We start from the raw sequence: 18,096 nt of genomic DNA, 5'->3' as shown, positions 1-18,096 counted from the left end.
GGTCAACAGAGGAACTACAGCTGCGAGTTATTATTTATTTAATCATTTTATAACAAAACAAATCTGACGTTAAAATGGATAATATTTTTTATTATAAATTAATTTATTATTGATTAATATTTATTTTAATTTATCAATTTTGATTATTATTATTATTATTCTGATGAATAATTATTTATTTTAATTGATTATTTTTGATTTTCAGTGATTATTTTTTATTCCTTTTTAGACTTTTAATGTGTTTATTTTGGTGTTTCAGGCATTTTTACACTGAACACTCAAAATTATTCTTCATGAGCTTTCAACATAATCTCACAGTTTAAAGGACAACCTGTCTCACCTCCTCCTATCAAAGGACAGCCGGTCTCACCTCCTCTTATAAAGGGACAACCTGTCTCACCTCCTCCTATCAAAGGACAGCCAGTCTCACCTCCTCTTATAAAGGGACAACCTGTCTCACCTTCTCATAATATAGGACAACCTGTCTCACCTCCTTGCGGTTCTTCTCGGTCTTTCGGATGTCCTGCCTCATGGTGTCCATCTTCTGCAGCAGGGCGTCCATCTCCTCCTCTTTGTCCCTCAGCTGGCGGGACAGACGCTGTTTGGACGAGCGCAGGTCGGCCATCCTCTCGGACAGCTCGGAGAACTCCTGCAGCGCCACCTTCCTCTGAGAGTGCGCCTCCTTCAGCTCCTTCGTCTGACTCCTCAGACGCTCCAGGGAGTCGGCCAGCTGCTGCTCACACGGGGGGGACATATACTGGTCAGACTGGGGAGTGCATACTGGGGACATGACTCACACGCTCTGGGATCGGTTTAAATACCTTGTGGACGTCGTCCTTCTCCTGTCTCAGCGTCTTCACCTGTCTCTCCACCGTCTTCAGTTTGGAGGCGGAGCTCTCGTAGTCCTGTCGCAGTGTGACCGCCTCTTCCAGCTGGTGCTCCAGCCTATCAGAGTCTGCCGCAGCACAGGGGCGGGGCTTACTCACAGCCAATCAGAGACCACGATACTGCTGCTGGTACTCAAACCACTACTTCTGAAAGTACTGCTACTGCAACTGGTACTACATCTGCATCACTTTACTACAGTAAAATGACAGGGTTCATTTCTATCAAGACTTTTCAGGTTTTTAATGACCGTATGAACCCCGTCACAGAGAGAGGAGACACAGAGAGAGGAGAAACAGAGAGAGGAGACACAGAGAGAGAGAGAGGAGACACAGAGAGAGGACACAGAGAGAGGAGACACAGAGAGAGGAGACAGAGAGAGGAGACACAGAGAGAGAAGACACAGAGAGAGGAGACACAGAGAGAGGAGACAGAGAGAGGAGACACAGAGAGAGAGGAGAAACAGAGAGAGATGACACAGAGAGAGGAGACACAGAGAGAGGAGACACAGAGAGAGGGGACACAGAGAGAGATGACACAGAGAGAGGAGACACAGAGAGAGGAGACACAGAGAGAGGGGACACAGAGAGAGGAGACACAGAGAGAGGAGACACAGAGAGAGGGGACACAGAGAGAGGAGACACAGAGAGAGGAGACACAGAGAGAGGAGACACAGAGAGGAGACACAGAGAGAGACACAGAGAGAGAGACACAGAGAGAGGGGAGACAGAGAGAGAGGAGACAGAGAGAGGAGACACAGAGAGAGGAGACAGAGAGAGGAGACACAGAGAGAGGAGACACAGAGAGAGAGAGAGAGGAGACACAGAGAGAGGACACAGAGAGAGGAGACACAGAGAGAGGAGACAGAGAGAGGAGACACAGAGAGAGGAGACACAGAGAGAGAGAGAGGAGACACAGAGAGAGGACACAGAGAGAGGAGACACAGAGAGAGGAGACAGAGAGAGGAGACACAGAGAGAGGGGACACAGAGAGAGGAGACACAGAGAGAGATGACACAGAGAGAGAGACACAGAGAGGGGACACAGAGAGAGAGAGAGAGAGAGAGGAGACAGAGAGAGAGGAGAGAGAGAGAGAGGAGACAGAGAGAGAGGACACAGAGAGAGGAGACACAGAGAGAGGAGACACAGAGAGAGGGGACACAGAGAGAGGAGAGACAGAGAGAGGAGACACAGAGAGAGGGGACACAGAGAGAGGAGAAACAGAGAGAGGAGACACAGAGAGAGATGACACAGAGAGAGGAGACACAGAGAGAGGAGACACAGAGAGAGGGGACACAGAGAGAGGGGACACAGAGAGAGGGGACACAGAGAGAGATGACACAGAGAGAGAGAGAGGAGACACAGAGAGAGGACACAGAGAGAGGAGACACAGAGAGAGGAGACAGAGAGAGGAGACACAGAGAGAGGGGACACAGAGAGAGGAGACACAGAGAGAGATGACACAGAGAGAGAGAGAGGAGACACAGAGAGAGGACACAGAGAGAGGAGACACAGAGAGAGGAGACAGAGAGAGGAGACACAGAGAGAGGAGACACAGAGAGAGGACACAGAGAGAGGAGACACAGAGAGAGGAGACAGAGAGAGGAGACAGAGAGAGGAGACACAGAGAGAGGAGACACAGAGAGAGAGAGGAGACACAGAGAGAGGACACAGAGAGAGGAGACACAGAGAGAGGAGACAGAGAGAGGAGACACAGAGAGGAGACAGAGAGACAGAGAGGAGACACAGAGAGAGAGAGAGGAGACACAGAGAGAGACACAGAGAGAGGAGAAAGAGAGAGAGAGAGAGGAGAGAGAGAGAGGAGACACAGAGAGAGAGAGAGGAGACAGAGAGAGAGGACACAGAGAGAGGAGACACAGAGAGAGGAGACACAGAGAGAGGACACAGAGAGAGGAGACACAGAGAGAGGAGACACAGAGAGAGGACACACAGGACACTGACCTGCCAGCTTCTTCTTGAGACGCTCGATCTCTTCGTTCAGCTTCTTGATCTCTTTGTCTCGACTCAGAGTTCCTCCTCGAGGAGCTGCCAACGCCTGAGTCGACTCTACACACAGAGTACTGCGTTAGTACTAACAAAGTACAGCACCAGTATTACATCTGTGCTGCATTAATACTGCGTCAGTACTACACACAGAGTACTGCATCAATACTAACAAAGTACAGCATCAGTACAGCATCAATACTGCTTCAGTACTAACAAAGTGCAGCACCAGTATTGCTTCAGTACTGCATCAATATGGCATAAGTACTGCATCAATCAATACCAATAAGGTAGAGCATCAGTATTACTTAAAATCTAACTATTTTAAAGTATTTCAAAGTATTTCACAGCATGTTGAAGTAACTGAGTGTGTCTCACCCTGCAGTTTGCGGTTCAGCTCCTGTTTCTCCTGCTCCAGGCGGCGGATCCTCCTCTCGAAGGCCTCCACCTCCTGCCCCCCTCCTCCTCCTCCTCCCTCCTGCCCTCCCTCCTGGCGGACTCCGAGCAGCTCCGGTCGGCTCAGCGAGCCGCGGTCGGAGAAGCAGCTGTCGGTGGTGTAGGTGAAGCCGACGAAGGGGAGGTGCTGCCCAGTGAACCCAGTGTGAGACATCGGAGGGCTGATGTCCTGCATGAGAGACGGACTGGTCAGACTGGACGCAGGGACAGAGGACATTAACCCGAGCAAACTGGGTTTTTTTTTTTTTTTATGGGAAGAAACCCATGAGCAACAAAAAATGATGATCAAAAGAGTTAGTAAAAAGTTTTTAAAAAATACATAAATAATAATTATATATATATATATAATACCAAAAAGTTGTTTTGTTTTTTTAAAAGAGAAAAAGAAATTTTAAAAGGGCAAACAAGACTCGACAAGAATTTTAAGAATGTTTTTATGTTTTTTTGTCTGTCCTGGACCTGAAGGACACACATCAGGACCTGAGGGACTCCAGTCAGGACCTGAGAGACTCCTGTCAGGACCTGAGAGACTCCCGTCAGGACCTGAGGGACTCTGTGGTGTCTGTCCTCAACGGGTTCTTGAGGACGTCGTCATCCACGTCGAAGTTGGACGTGTCTGTGGGCGAGGACACGTCGGGGATGTAGGGCGCCTCAGTGGACCGGATGTTGTCCCAGTCGATGCCGCTGAAAAACGGGTGGCTCTTGAAGTCGGAGATCCCGTTGAGGCCGAGGCGGCGCTCCCGTGAGCACAGCAGGCGCTGGATCAGGTCCTTGGCGTCCTCGGAAACATCGGTCACGTGGGACGGGAACTGGAAGCGCTCCTGGAGACAGGCAGCAAGGACAGACAGTGTAAAGAGGACGCACAGAGATAATGAGAGCGCCGGCGTCCGTCCGCTGAGACCAGCTCTGATTTAGAAAAGAGGAAGCGGGACGGGAGTCTGGAGACGAGCCGGTAACCTGGAAACAGCCGCGGAGCCGAGACAGGAAGCAGCTCCGCCTGTCCTCATCTCGACGAGTCTGACAGGACGCACCGATGACATGACAAAACGACAAGTCTTTAATCAGAACTCAGATCCCTGTTTACTATGGAGACCTGTCCTTACAGAGTCCAACATGTCTCTGTGGTCCGTCACAGCCAGATACCACAGAAGAAGACATCACAACTTAGACCTGATGACATCACACGTTACACACGATGACATCACACCTTAGTAAGGCATAGACATTTGTACGTGAACGCCGCCTTCGCCGCTGCTGTTTATTAGAACGATGCGTCAACGCAGCCGCCATATTGAGTCAGTGGCAGCCGTGCCGACTCACTGCATTAGACAGCGGAGTCAGAGGTCAGAGGTCAGAGGTCAATGCTTAATGTCATAAATCACCGGATTCTGTTTGATTTGTTACAAATGGCCGACGTTTCTTTATAATACAGAATGATTGGTACGATTAAAAATGCAAGTTCCTCACCTCGTGGTTCATGATCTTGCCGTACGTTTCCACCAGCGACTCGGCGTAGAATGGCGTCTCTCCGTACAGCATCTCGTACATGCAGACACCCAGAGACCACCAGTCGCACTCCGGCCCATAGCGGCCCATCCCGTCCTCCATCGCCTGCAGGATCTCTGGGGAGATGTAGTCTGGAGTGCCCACCGCCACCGAGGACTGCACCTGCAGACCAGTTCACCGTCCAGTTAAACCAGCTGGCTCTGAAAGCTGGTTCAAACAGAAACTACAAACTCAACGTGCTGACTGTAGAGCTGGGCGATAAAACGATAACGATATCAATCGTTATATAACTTTTCCTCGATTGAACTATGAGACGTAGTCGATATGTCGATTGAACGCATTCCAGCCATGTTTTGACAAACAACATGAACAGCCAATGATAATAAGAATAGCGCCGCGGAGAACCAAATACAGTGAAGGACTTTGACTGTCAAACAGCTGAGTGTTTGACAGCCACAGCACTGAAACAGACACATCTGCAGAGGTGAAAGTGACTTCTTTAGACTCTACAGACGACTTTGTGTTAGTTTCAGCTTTAATCAGACTTTGGATGAATTATTTAGAAACAGCAGGACGCATCGCTCCGTGTCTCATCCGGCCGCTCGCGCTGAGCTCTCATTATTATTACCAGGGGCAGATGTAATGTTTTGGGGGCCCGGGGCCACAAGCACATGAGCTTATTTTCAGCCTTTCTCTAACTGTGAATGTCGGCAGGCTGTCGGCAGCTATAGGAGAAGTAGGCCGGCTCAAAAGTTTTTAATTCCTGAGTAAAATGATTAACAGCACAGAAGTTTGACAGAAGCTGAAGTCAGAGTCCTGCAGTCAGGAGAGGTTGGACTATTATCAGCACAATGTGCTTCAATTTACCTGAAGTTTGTTTCAGATGGAGCTTTTCATTTTTATATAATGCTGGAAAGTTGAATAAATAATAATAAATCATATGTTTATTACACTCCAACACACCATGGTCACATGACACTGTGTCAGTGAACTATGAGGACAAAAAACAAACCACTAAAAATGTCAATGTCTGACAGAAAATAAATATTTAAACCAAAACCTGATGATATCTTCACATCTCAGTTAGGAGTCAAAGGGAACCTTTAAGCTCGACAGAAATAGTGATTTGATGGATATCGTGATATATATCGTTATCGACTGATATGAATAAAAATTATCATAATAAGACTTTTTTCCATATCGCCCAGCCCCAGCTGACTGTGTGAGTGTTTGTGTTACCGTGCCGTCCTCCATCATTCGGAGACATGATCCAAAGTCCGCCAGGCGGATGTGACCGTTAACATCCAGCAACACGTTATCTGGTTTAATGTCTCTGTGGAAAAGAAAAACACCTTAAATAACCAGTAAAACACATTAAATAACCACTGAAACACTTTGAATAACCAGTAATCAGCTGGTCTGAGGTGTGACAGACTGGGGCTAACTGGAATGGAACGGGGCCCAGTTTGTGTCTCTGCACAGGAAGGAAGGTGGAGGCTGAGCTGGACAGGACATAACTACATTTCCCAGAGGACACTGCTGCCAGGAAGAGCCCACTTCCTCTGACACACACACACACACACACACACACACACACACACACACACACACACACACACACACACATCATGTGACTGCTGCATCACATTTAACCAGTGTAACCAGTATAACCAGTGTAACCAGTATAACCAGTGTGACCAGTGAAACCAATGTGACCAGTATCAGGAGTGTGACCAGATTAATGAGTATAACCAGTATAACCAGTGTGGCCTCTGTGACCAGTATAACCAGTATAACCAGTGTGGCCTCTGTGACCAGTATAACCAGTATAACCAGTGTGGCCTCTGTGACCAGTATAACCAGTATAACCAGTGTGGCCTCTGTGACCAGTATAACCAGTATAACCAGTGTGGCCTCTGTGACCAGTATAACCAGTATAACCAGCGTGGCCTCTGTGACCAGTATAACCAGTATAACCAGTGTGGCCTGTGTGACCAGTATAACCAGTATAACCAGTGTGGCCTCTGTGACCAGTATAACCAGTATAACCAGTGTGACCAATATAACCAGTATAACCAGTGTGGCCTCTGTGACCAGTATAACCTGTATAACCAGTGTGGCCTGTGTGACCAGTGAAACCAGTACCTGTGGATGTAGTGCTGCTGGTGGATGGAGTGGATGGCGAGCACCATCTCGGCCACGTAAAACTTGGACATGTCCTCTGGGAGACGGTCCTCAAACTTACTGAGCAGAGTCAGCAGGTCCCCGCCCACGTAGTAATCCATCACCAAGTACTGCAGTCGTATACACACTGTTACTGTCATCATCATCATCATCTTCATTATCATCAGTAGTAGTAGTAACAGTAGTGGTAGAAACTAGTTGTAGTAGTAGCAGTGGTAGCAGCAGTAACAGTAGTAACACTACTAACAGTAGTAGCAGTAGTAACAGTAGTAGCAGTAGTAACAGTAGCAGTAGTAGCAGTAGTAGTAGTAGTAGCAGTAGTAGCAGTAGCAGCAGTAGTGGCAGTACTAGCAGTAGTAACAGTAGTAGCAGTAGCAGTAGTAGCAGTAGTAGCAGTAGTAACAGTAGTAACAGTAGTAGCAGTAGTAACAGTAGTAACAGTAGCAGTAGCAGTAGCAGTAGTAGCAGTAGCAGTAGTAGCAGTAGTAGTAGTAGCAGTAGTAACAGTAGTAGCAGTAGCAGTAGTAGCAGTAGTGGCAGTAGTGGCAGTAGTAACAGTAGTAGCAGTAGCAGTAGTAGCAGTAGTGGCAGTAGTAACAGTAGTAGCAGCAGCAGTAGTGGCAGTAGTAGCAGTAGTAGTAGTAGCAGTAGTAACAGTAGTAGCAGTAGCAGTAGTGGCAGTACTAGCAGTAGTAACAGTAGTAGCAGTAGCAGTAGTGGCAGTACTAGCAGTAGTAGCAGAAGCAGTAGTAGTAGTAGTGGCAGTAGTGGCAGTAGTAACAGTAGTAGCAGCAGCAGTAGTAGTAGTAGTAGTAGTAGTGGCGGTGGTCGCGGTGGTAACGGTGGTAGCAGCAGCAGTGGTAGTGGTAGTGGTAGTGGAAGTGCTGGTAGTGATGGTGGTGGCGGTGGTGGCGGTGGTAACAGTGGTAGCAGTGGTGGCGGTGGTAACAGTGGTGGCAGCAGCAGTGGTGGCGGTGGTGGCAGTAGTGGTGGTGGCAGTGGTAACAGTGGTGGCAGTGGCAGTGGTAGCAGTGGTGGCGGTACTAGGCGGTGGTAACAGTGGTGGCAGTGGCAGTGGTGGCGGTACTAGCGGTGGTGGCAGAGCAGTGGTGGTGGTGGTGGCGGTGGTGGCGGTGGTAACAGTGGTAGCAGCAGCGGTGGTAGTGGTAGTAGTGGTGGCGGTGGTCGCGGTGGTAACAGGTGGTGGCAGCAGGCGGTGGTGGTAGTAGTGGTAGTAGTAGTGGTGGCGGTGGTGGCGGTGGTAACGGTGGTAGCAGCAGCAGTGGTGGTAGTAGTAGTAGGTGGCGGTGGTGGCGGTGGTAACGGTGGTAACGGTAGCAGTGGTAGCAGTGGTGGCGGTACTAGCGGTGGTAACAGTGGTAGCAGTAGCAGTAGTAGCAGTAGTGGCAGTAGTAACAGTAGTAGCAGTAGCAGTAGTAGCAGTAGTGGCAGTAGTAACAGCAGTAGCAGCAGCAGTAGTGGCAGTAGTAGCAGTAGTAGCAGTAGCAGTAGTGGCAGTAGTGGCAGTAGTAACAGTAGTAGCAGTAGCAGTAGTAGCAGTAGTGGCAGTAGTAACAGTAGTAGCAGCAGCAGTAGTAGTAGTAGTAGTGGCAGTAGTCGCAGTAGTAACAGTAGTAGCAGCAGCAGTAGTAGTAGTAGTAGTAGTAGTAGTAGTGGCAGTAGTCGCAGTAGTAACAGTAGTAGCAGCAGCAGTAGTAGTAGTAGTAGTGGCAGTAGTGGCAGTAGTAACAGTAGTAGCAGTAGCAGTAGTAGCAGTAGTGGCAGTACTAGCAGTAGTAACAGTAGTAGCAGTAGCAGTAGTGGCAGTAGTAACAGTAGTAGCAGTAGCAGTAGTAGTAGTAGTGGCAGTAGTGGCAGTAGTAACAGTAGTAGCAGTAGCAGTAGTAGCAGTGGTGGCGGTGGTAACAGTGGTGGCAGCAGCAATAGTGGCAGTAGTAACAGTAGTAGCAGTAGTGGCAGTAGTAACAGTAGTAGCAGCAGCAGTAGTGGCAGTAGTAACAGTAGCAGTTGTAGCAGTAGTGGCAGTAGTGCTGCTGCTACTACTGTTACTACTGTTTCTACTGTTACTACTGGTAGTAGCAGTAGTAGCAGTAGTGGCAGTAGTAACAGTAGTAGCAGCAGCAGTAGTGGCAGTAGTAGCAGTAGTAGCAGCAGCAGTAGTAGTAGTAGTGGCAGTAGTGGCAGTAGTAACAGTAGTAGCAGAAGCAGTAGTAGTAGTAGTGGCAGTAGTGGCAGTAGTAACAGAAGTAGCAGCAGCAGTAGTAGTAGTAGTAGTGGCAGTAGTCGCAGTAGTAACAGTAGTAGCAGCAGCAGTAGTAGTAGTAGTGGTGGCGGTGGTCGCGGTGGTAGTAGCAGTAGCAGTAGTAGTAGTGGTGGCGGTGGTGCGGTGGTAACAGTGGTAGTGGCAGAAGCAGTGGTAGTAGTAGTGGTGGCGGTGGTGGCGGTGGTAACAGTGGTGGCAGCAGCAGTGGTAGTGGTGGTGGCGGTGGTGGCGGTGGTAACAGTGGTAGCAGTGGCAGTGGTAGCAGTGGTGGCGGTGGTAACAGTGGTAGCAGCGGCAGTGGTAGGTGGTGGTGGCGGTGGTGGCGGTGGTAACAGTGGTGGCAGAGCAGTGGTAGTAGTGGTGGCGGTGGTGGCGGTGGTAACAGAGTAGCAGCAGCAGTGGTGGTAGTGGTAGTGGCGGTGGTGCGGTAGGTAACAGTGGTAGTAGTGGTGGCGGTGGTCGCGGTGGTAACGGTGGTGGCAGAAGCAGTGGTAGTAGTAGGTGGCGGTGGTGCAGTGGTAACAGTGGTAGTGGCAGCGGTAGTAGTAGTGGTGGCAGTGGTGGCGGTGGTAACAGGTGGTAGCGGCAACGGTGTAGTAGTAGTAGGTGGCGGTGGTGCGGTGGTAACAGTGGTAGCAGCAACAGTAGTAGTAGGTGGTAGTAGTAGTGGTGGTGATGGTGGTAACGGTGGTGGTGGTGGCGGTGGTGGTGGTGGTGGCGGTGGTGGCGGTGGTAACGGTGGTGGTGGCGGCGGCGGTGGTGGTGGTGGTGGTGGTGGTGGTGGTGGTGGCGGTGGTGGCGGTGGTAACGGTGGTGGCGGCGGCGGTGGTGGTGGTGGTGGCGGTGGTCGCGGTGGTGAACGGTGGTGGTGGTAGCGGCGGTGGTGGTGGTGGTGGTGATGGTGGTGGTGGTGGTGGTGGTGGTGGTCGCGGTGGTAACGGTGGTGGTGGCGGCGGCGGTGGTGATGGTGGTGGCGGTGGTGGCGGTGGTAACGGTGGTGGCAACGGTGGTGGTAGTGGTGGTGGTGGTGATGGTAACGGTGGTAGCAGCAACGGTAGTGGTAGTGGTGGTGGTGGTGGCGGTGGTAACAGTGGTGGCAGCGGTGGTGATGGTAGTGGCGGTGGTGGCGGTGGTAACAGTGGTAACAGTGGTGGCAACAGCAGTGGTGATGATGATGGTGGCAGTGGTCGCGGTGGTAACAGTAGCAGCAGCAGCAGTAGTAGTAGTAGTAGTAGTGGCAGTAGTCGCAGTAGTAACAGTAGTAGCAGCAGCAGTAGTAGTAGTAGTAGTGGCAGTAGTCGCAGTAGTAACAGTAGTAGCAGCAGCAGTAGTAGTAGTAGTAGTGGCAGTAGTCGCAGTAGTAACAGTAGTAGCAGCAGCAGTAGTAGTAGTAGTAGTGGCAGTAGTGGCAGTAGTAACAGTAGTAGCAGCAGCAGTAGTAGTAGTAGTAGTGGCAGTAGTGGCAGTAGTAACAGTAGTAGCAGCAGCAGTAGTAGTAGTAGTATAACTGACCAGGTAGTTGTCGTCCTGGAAAGCGTAGTGCAGAGTCGTGATCCACTGACTGTCTCCTTTCACCAGAACGTCTCGCTCTTCTCTGAAACACGCCGTCTGTACACAGGACACGTTCACATGTCAGAAACAACACGCTAACATCCAGATCAAATCACGGACCGGACCTGGACCAGAGCGGATCACAGCTGAGCCCGAGGTCTGAACTCACCTCGGCCCTCTTCAACATCTCCCACTTGTTGAGGATCTTCATGGCGTAGACTCTCTCTGTGTGCTTCATCTTCACCACGGCAACCTGAGACCGAGCGAGACGTATATTACATGTGTGCGTTTATATGTACACATACCGAAAAACTTCACGTTAAAACCCGGTCCCTTTAACCAGCCCACTGTGGATCCACATTTTAAAAAATAAAGGCCCGTCTTTATTAGAGGCTCGCTCTGGTTACCATGGTTACGTATAAAAGAAGAACCCCGTCGATTATCAGCAGAGTAAACGAGACGCAAAAAGACAAGAAAAAAAAGATGAGTAGATGTAGAAGACCATTTTTAAAATATTAAAGAAAAATGTCCAGTTAACTATATTCACAATTATATATTTAAATTATTTTGCAGAATTATTATCATTTTTAGGACTTTTTTTCCAAGTAATTTATCACTGTGTAATTTCTCTTGTTTTACATTTGCTTTTTTGATTGTTTTTAGTTTTGGTAAATTTTCAGGTAATTTTCTTGTACTAGGGTCATTTTTTTGCACATTACCTTCTTTTTATGTTTTTAAAAAATAAAAATAAAAATAAAGCCATTTTGCCATGCTTACAAAAGGATAAATAAATAATTTGATTGTATTTTCAATCTTTGCTGAGCAACAATTTTATGTGAAAAGAATTAAAAGCTTGTCGCATATAGACCCCTTTTATATGGAATATATATATATATATATATATGTTATTTCCTTTTTTAAGTTAAAAAAGAGATGTATGTTATGTTTTGTGATATGATGTTTATAGATTATATATATTTGATACTGTGTGTTAAAGTGTTTGTCAGAGTGAGTTTTGTTGAAGGTGCATCTGTTCAAACAGGTTATTAAAGATTACAGCAGGTATGTGCTCTGCTCACCTCTGATTGGCTGAGAGGACGCCCCTCCTGAGTAACCTGTCAGACTTTATACCTGCGTGAGCCACACCTGATCATCTACCTGTACCAACTCACAGCTGAGCTCTGATTGGTCCTCAGGCCGAGTGTGTGTTTATCTCAGTGTTTGGTGTGTCTCTGTGTATATGTGAGGACCGGGCGGAGCCTCAGAGAGACAGCGGTCCTCACAGGTACAGTAACACGCCGCTGAGTGTGTGTTTATATCCTGAGGCTGCAGCCAGGTGTGGCTCCGACACACCTACACTTTGGTATGTGGACAATGTACACACACTGAAACACACACACAGACAATAACAAACACACACACTCACAGAGCTGGTGAATGTTTGATCAAACTGAATAGCAGAGTCCTCGCTAAACATTTAAACCTTATAAACTTCATTACCCACAATTCCCCGGTGATGATGTCACTAAGTGTGTGTGAGGGTGAAGCAGATCAATAATTAACTTTCAGTCTGATCGTTAATTCGATGTGTCTGAGTTTCTGACCTCAGAGCTGATCAACTCAAATTAAGATAACTGTTTATTATCGATCATTATTGTTTATTATCGATTATTATTGTTTATTATCGATTATCTGAGAAAATAAAAAGTAAAAGTAACACAGACAGAGTTTAGTGGGACGGTTTTCTGTCCACGGAGGTGGACACGTGTGGTCATGGAGACATGTGGACACATGTTAATGACTGACAGGACGTGGAGACAAACAGACTGTAGGAGCAGACTGAGGTGACCGTATTGATCAGCGTCAGCATGTGATCGTGTTCTCTCCGATCAGCGGACTGTGAATATGGCAAATTAATATTCAGTCTGTCTCAGGACACAGCTCGCCAAAAATACCAGGATGTTCTGCAGCGGGGCGCATGTTTACAGTTTGTGGCTTTTTTAACCCACAATCCTCTGCACAGCGGCAGATAAGTCACATGACTGAGCTGCAGACAGATGACAGCTGATCGACAGATCAACAGCTGATCCATAGCTGATTGTTAGCTGATCGACTGATCGACAGCTGGTTGACAACTAATCGACTAATTGACAGCTGATTGATTACTGACCAACAGCTGACCTACGCCTAATTGACAGCTTATCAACTGATAGACAGTTGATCAACTGAATGACAGCTGATTGATAACTGATTATCAGCTGCAGAACACACTGGGCACAGACAGAGCAGCAGGGCGTACTCTGGGCACAGACAGAGCAGCAGGGCGTACTCTGGGCACAGACAGAGCAGCAGGGCGTACTCTGGGCACAGACAGAGCAGCAGGGCGTACTCTGGGCACAGACAGAGCAGCAGGGCGTACTCTGGGCACAGACAGAGCAGCAGGGCGTACTCTGGGCACAGACAGAGCAGTGTGTACACGTGTGTCTGCAGGTTAATTTTACTCCGACTCGGAGCGCCGAACTAAAAGTTCAAGTCTTTTTTTTTTATTCCTTGAAAACTCACTGGTAAGTTACCCGAACTGAGATGAGATGAGATGAGACAGAACTTTATTAATCCTGACAGAAGTTCTTGTGCCAGATTGCTCCGAAAGTACAGTAGCAAAAAGATACAACAACAAGAGCATCAAATTATTGAAAATAAAATACAAAGTGTCTAATAATAATGTTTAAAAGTAATATTGCGCCTCGAGGTTAAAATTGCATGATAACATAAGTAAAATCCATAATCTGTTTCAATAAAGTTAACGGGAGAAAAAAAAAAGACTGAGCTCCTGCGGGAAACACAGCGGAAGAATACAGGAAGCTGTGTGTTATAAACAGGAAATGCAGAGCCACATTTAACTGGAACAACTTCCTGTTACAACACAGGAAGGAGAAAGGTTCTTTCTCAGTACGAAACACCACAGTACTAAAGAGTACTACAGAGTACTGTCAGAGTACTACAGAGTACTACATGTTGACACTCACAGTGGACACAGTGGACGTAAACAAGCTTTTATATTTAGTTTATAATAACAGGAAGTCCTACCTCTCCAAAAGCTCCTCGTCCAATCACCTTCAGCATCTCGAAGTCGTCTCTGTGCAGCCGCATGTCCTTCACTTTGGTGGTGAACGGCTTCACTGAGGACACAGAGGACAGGAGGACACACTGTTATTATCTCGATGTGTTGATGAAGCAGCTGAACAGGATCAATGAGAAACAGGATCAATATCAGAGTTCTCACTCATTTATTTATTCATTTGTGGCGTCGCGCCACCATTAAAACATCTGCCGCCACATTATTATTTTCTGTTTCTGGAGCTGGAGCGTTCAGAACATAAATACAGGTTCAGGTTCAGGTTCAGGTTACTTTGCTTGTACCCGGCAGTAGTTTTGGTTTGCAGTATAAAGTGAAAGACATCCATTCAACACAGTTTTCAGACAACATATACACACAACATAAAAACATGAAAAGAAGATAAAAAGATAAGAAAAAAACCCAAAAACAATGAAGTGCCCCAGTGCTAATCAAAATGTTAAATATGTAATAAATACTAATCAAAACTCTAAACTAAAAAATAAAACCTTAAATAAAAAAATTCTAAAAACTATGAATAAATAATTCCTAAATACAGGCTCATGAATGAACTCGTGCAGTTTTCCTTCAGCTTGTTCAGCAGAGTGATGGCAGCTGAAACAAAACTGTTTTTAAATCGCTTAATTTTACACCTCGGGACTAAAAACATTCAATATGTTCAGTTATTGATCGCTCCACTCTGGGTACAGACGGAGCAGTAGAATGTTTACCGATATTTAACAACTCATATGGTCAATAATGGATATCGATGTATTGATAAGATAGAATACTTCAACTTAGGGTTGATGTTTTCTATATGTTCACTAAAAAATTAAAATAATATTTTTTTTTAAAAAAAGAAAGAAAGAAAGAAAGAAAGAAATCAGCATGTTGGCTGATTCTGATATTTCATTTTAAATCCAGTAACTGCTAAAACTGACGATATTATCGTGCGACAGATTGTTGGACTGACCAATTATTAGGAGTAATATTTGCAATTTTGCCGATTAAAGTGATTTAAATTTTCACGTGACTTTATGAAAAAAGTTGCGGTGAACTTGCTGTGTTTGATGCTAAAAGTTAAAAGTTTTACGTTGGAGTTTGTTATTTTCCAAATTCTAAATATTGACAGAGATATTTCCTTTTATTGTAAATGCATATTCGGTCCAAATATCGGTTATCTGAGTCATTAATTACTAATAATCCATATCGGCCCTGAAAAAGCGATATCGGTCGCGCCTGGTTGTGATGTATGAGCCTATGAAATATGACATCTGGTGTGGTCCGTCCCTCGTTTTAATGATTCTGATTGTTTATTTATAGCAAACTGCTTTCTGGGTAAATGTAGGTCAGCGTGAGACGCACTGAAACTGTCAGCTGGAGATTCATCAGAAACCAGTTCATCACTTTTACTGGTTTCCACTGGAGACAACCAGAGACAGAGAAAGACATCTGAGGACACGTAAAGACGTCTCACATTAAAAGACATCTGCAAATGTTCGGTTGGACTCTGAGAGACGTTTATCAACTATTGATCAAGAAAAGAATCTGCAGATCGATCAATGCAGAAAATGATCGTCAGAACTCACCGATTCTGTAAATTCACCGTCATCAATACACCGATCAATCAATCAACTGACTGCTTCAGTCTGTGATCAGTGAGTCAGGAACGTCTGCACTCACAAGGACCTGAAACCAGGCCAGACCAAACCAGGCCAGACCAAACCAGGCCAGACCATGTTTAAGGGACAGGCTGAACCAGGACACTGTGGACTGAAGTGGGACAGCGTCCACTGAGCTCAGACTCGCCACAGAACCCCACATCGCATCAGGAAGGATACCCGTCAATACCCTGGAACCCCTCAAGGTTCCCAAGGATGCCCTCATCTCCACAAGGACTTTTCAAGGATTCCTCAATCTTCCTAAAGGTCCTTGAAACCACTCACGGCCCCTAAACCCGTCCACCCCATCAATACCCCGACATGGAGCCGGTCTGTTCTGGTTCTGAACCTGATGTTGAATCCCTCAGAACTTTCGACCAAAAATAGTTCAGAACCTGAAAAGTTGGAAAATCCATTTTTTCTGTGACCTACAGAGTGAACCACGAGGACATCAGAGGACATGTCTTATTCTACAGTAGTGATACTCAACTTATGGCCCGCGGACCAAATCTGGACCCTGACGGGGTGCCTGGTGGCCCCCAAAACCATTTTCTAATGTAGAATAAAAATAAAGTGATTGACTATAAAATGTTTTTGTCCTTTTAGTCTCCTTAAGGTGTCAGAGACATAAAACAGCATCAAAATAGATTCAGAGGAGGATCGCCCACACCCCGACAGAGGACACAGCTGAGACACTGATGTCCTAAAATCATAAAATCATCCTGAAATCTTAGAAATTTCCTAAAATCCGAGAAATGTCCTAGAAGTCTAGAAACGTCCTGAAATCCTAGAAGTCTAGAAACGTCCTTGAAATGTCCTAAAGTCTTAGAAATGTCCTAAATCCTAGGAACATGTACGGGGCTGCTATGACTGCCCCCCAAGTAAAGCCAGGTGAGTGTCCCTGCTGAGAGACAATAGAAAGTCAGCAGAGGACAAACAGCAGGTGTCTCATTAACAGCTGGATCATTCTTAATTTTGGGGCGAAATAAACAAATATCTGTATTATCAGAAGTTCACATGTGATCAAAGAAATCCGCGATTTTGTTTCTGCAGTTTCCTTCTGGTTTTAACGCCCCCCATTAAGGACTCATCCCTGATTTAAATGGTCCCACTAAAAACCGGACCTTTAGGGAGCACCAAGGTCCAGGAACCGAACAGAACCACCTCAAGAACCACATCTGGTTAAATATTACAGAGTTAAAGACATCCCAAAATCCGTATCATAGTCCCCCAGAGTCTAGCTGACCCTCCCTGGACCCCCGTGTCCCCCGGAGCACCCGACGGCCCCCCGCTGCGGTTTACAGAGTAAAGCATTGATGACCAGGACCTGGATCGGGACCTGGACCGGGACTCTTACCCCACTCCAGGAAGTCTGTGACGTGTTTCTCCCTCTTGAGGGGGGAGTGGGTCAGCTCGGTGTAGAAGCAGAGCAGGAGGTCCAGCAGCGCCTCCACACTCAGACATCCGGCCTCCTTCTGCTCCAGCAGCAGCTCCTCCAGCCGCTTCACGCGCTCCTGAGCCGACATCCTGACGGGGACACCGGGACTCCGGGTCCGGGCTCACTGACCGTCCTCAGCCCCGCCGCTCGGTCCTCCTCTCACCCGCCGCCCAGGCTCCGTTTCCGGCCGAGTCCTCGGAGCTCAGCCCGCTAGCTGCGGCTAGCTCGTTAGCTCCGGGAAAACATTCCCGACGTTTGGCGCAGTTTTCGGTGTGTCGGTGAGTCGGTGGCTCTCCGCCGGTTACCGGCGCTCCGTCGCCTTCAGAGCCGTTCAGCAGCCTGCGGCCCGCCGCGCTCCGTCCTCCGCATCGGCTTTAATCCGGTAAATCTGGACTTTCCTCTCAGGAACCGGGACGTCGCTCAGACCGTCGACTCTCAGGTCGGCCGCCGCTGCTCCATGTCCGCCGCTCGGTCTCTCAGCCCGGTAACAAGTCCCGGAGCCCCGGTACCGGCTCGGCTGTGTCCGCGCGCCCCGTTAGCACCGTGCGGGACTCTGCGGAGGGATCCCGGAGGGTTTGCGGTGGTTTTGGGAGGCTGCCGGTGTGGCTGCTCGGTGGGAATATGGCTGAACTGAGATCAGCTTTTCAACAGAGCGACAACATTCACACACACTTCCTGCCCCGCAGCCTTTCACAATAAAACCACCCGACAGCGCACCCGTCCATCGATCACTCATCAAACAGGACACATTCATTTATGATTATTAATAAAACATCACCCGGTTATTGATTATTGATAAAACATCATCCAGTCACTTATTGATTATTAATCAAACAACATCTAGTTATTGATTACCAATGAAACATCATCCAGTTATTGATTATTAATAAAGCATCATCCGGTTATTGATTACCAATAAAACATCATCCAGTTATATATTGATTATTGTTGAAACATCATTCAGTTATTGATTATTAATAAAACATCATCCAGTTATTTATTTATTGTTGAAA

The 18,096-nt window shown here is 47.3% G+C and overlaps 1 protein-coding gene across 4 annotated transcripts in view; it reads right to left on the bottom strand.

Moving 5' to 3' along the window:
• cdc42bpb (CDC42 binding protein kinase beta (DMPK-like)) overlaps positions 1 to 17,743 on the bottom strand; it is a 36,644-nt gene extending 18,901 nt beyond the window's left edge. For 3 of the 4 annotated variants that reach the window (XM_088089267.1, XM_088089268.1, XM_088089269.1), the window contains exons 1-12: positions 17,003 to 17,742; positions 13,957 to 14,048; positions 11,039 to 11,122; positions 10,831 to 10,926; positions 6,996 to 7,144; positions 6,090 to 6,183; positions 4,812 to 5,012; positions 3,918 to 4,165; positions 3,267 to 3,514; positions 2,847 to 2,951; positions 822 to 955; positions 491 to 733 (exon numbers count right to left, since the gene is read on the bottom strand). In XM_088089267.1, coding sequence (XP_087945393.1) covers positions 491 to 733; positions 822 to 955; positions 2,847 to 2,951; positions 3,267 to 3,514; positions 3,918 to 4,165; positions 4,812 to 5,012; positions 6,090 to 6,183; positions 6,996 to 7,144; positions 10,831 to 10,926; positions 11,039 to 11,122; positions 13,957 to 14,048; positions 17,003 to 17,171 — 1,863 coding nt within the window. In that variant the 5' untranslated portion in view covers positions 17,172 to 17,742. Of the gene's footprint in view, positions 1 to 490; positions 734 to 821; positions 956 to 2,846; positions 2,952 to 3,266; positions 3,515 to 3,917; positions 4,166 to 4,811; positions 5,013 to 6,089; positions 6,184 to 6,995; positions 7,145 to 10,830; positions 10,927 to 11,038; positions 11,123 to 13,956; positions 14,049 to 17,002 lie in introns of all 4 variants that reach the window. The other variant, XM_088089266.1, reaches the window with a different exon arrangement.
• Between the last annotated feature and the right edge of the window lie 353 nt (positions 17,744 to 18,096).

This window comes from Plectropomus leopardus, chromosome 16, assembly GCF_026936395.1.
Source record: "Plectropomus leopardus strain MGB_pleo_1.0 chromosome 16, ASM2693639v1, whole genome shotgun sequence".
Classification (NCBI taxonomy): Eukaryota; Metazoa; Chordata; class Actinopteri; order Perciformes; family Serranidae; genus Plectropomus; species Plectropomus leopardus.
Note: the sequence above shows the minus strand (reverse complement) of the source record. Positions and strands in the feature narration are given on the sequence as shown.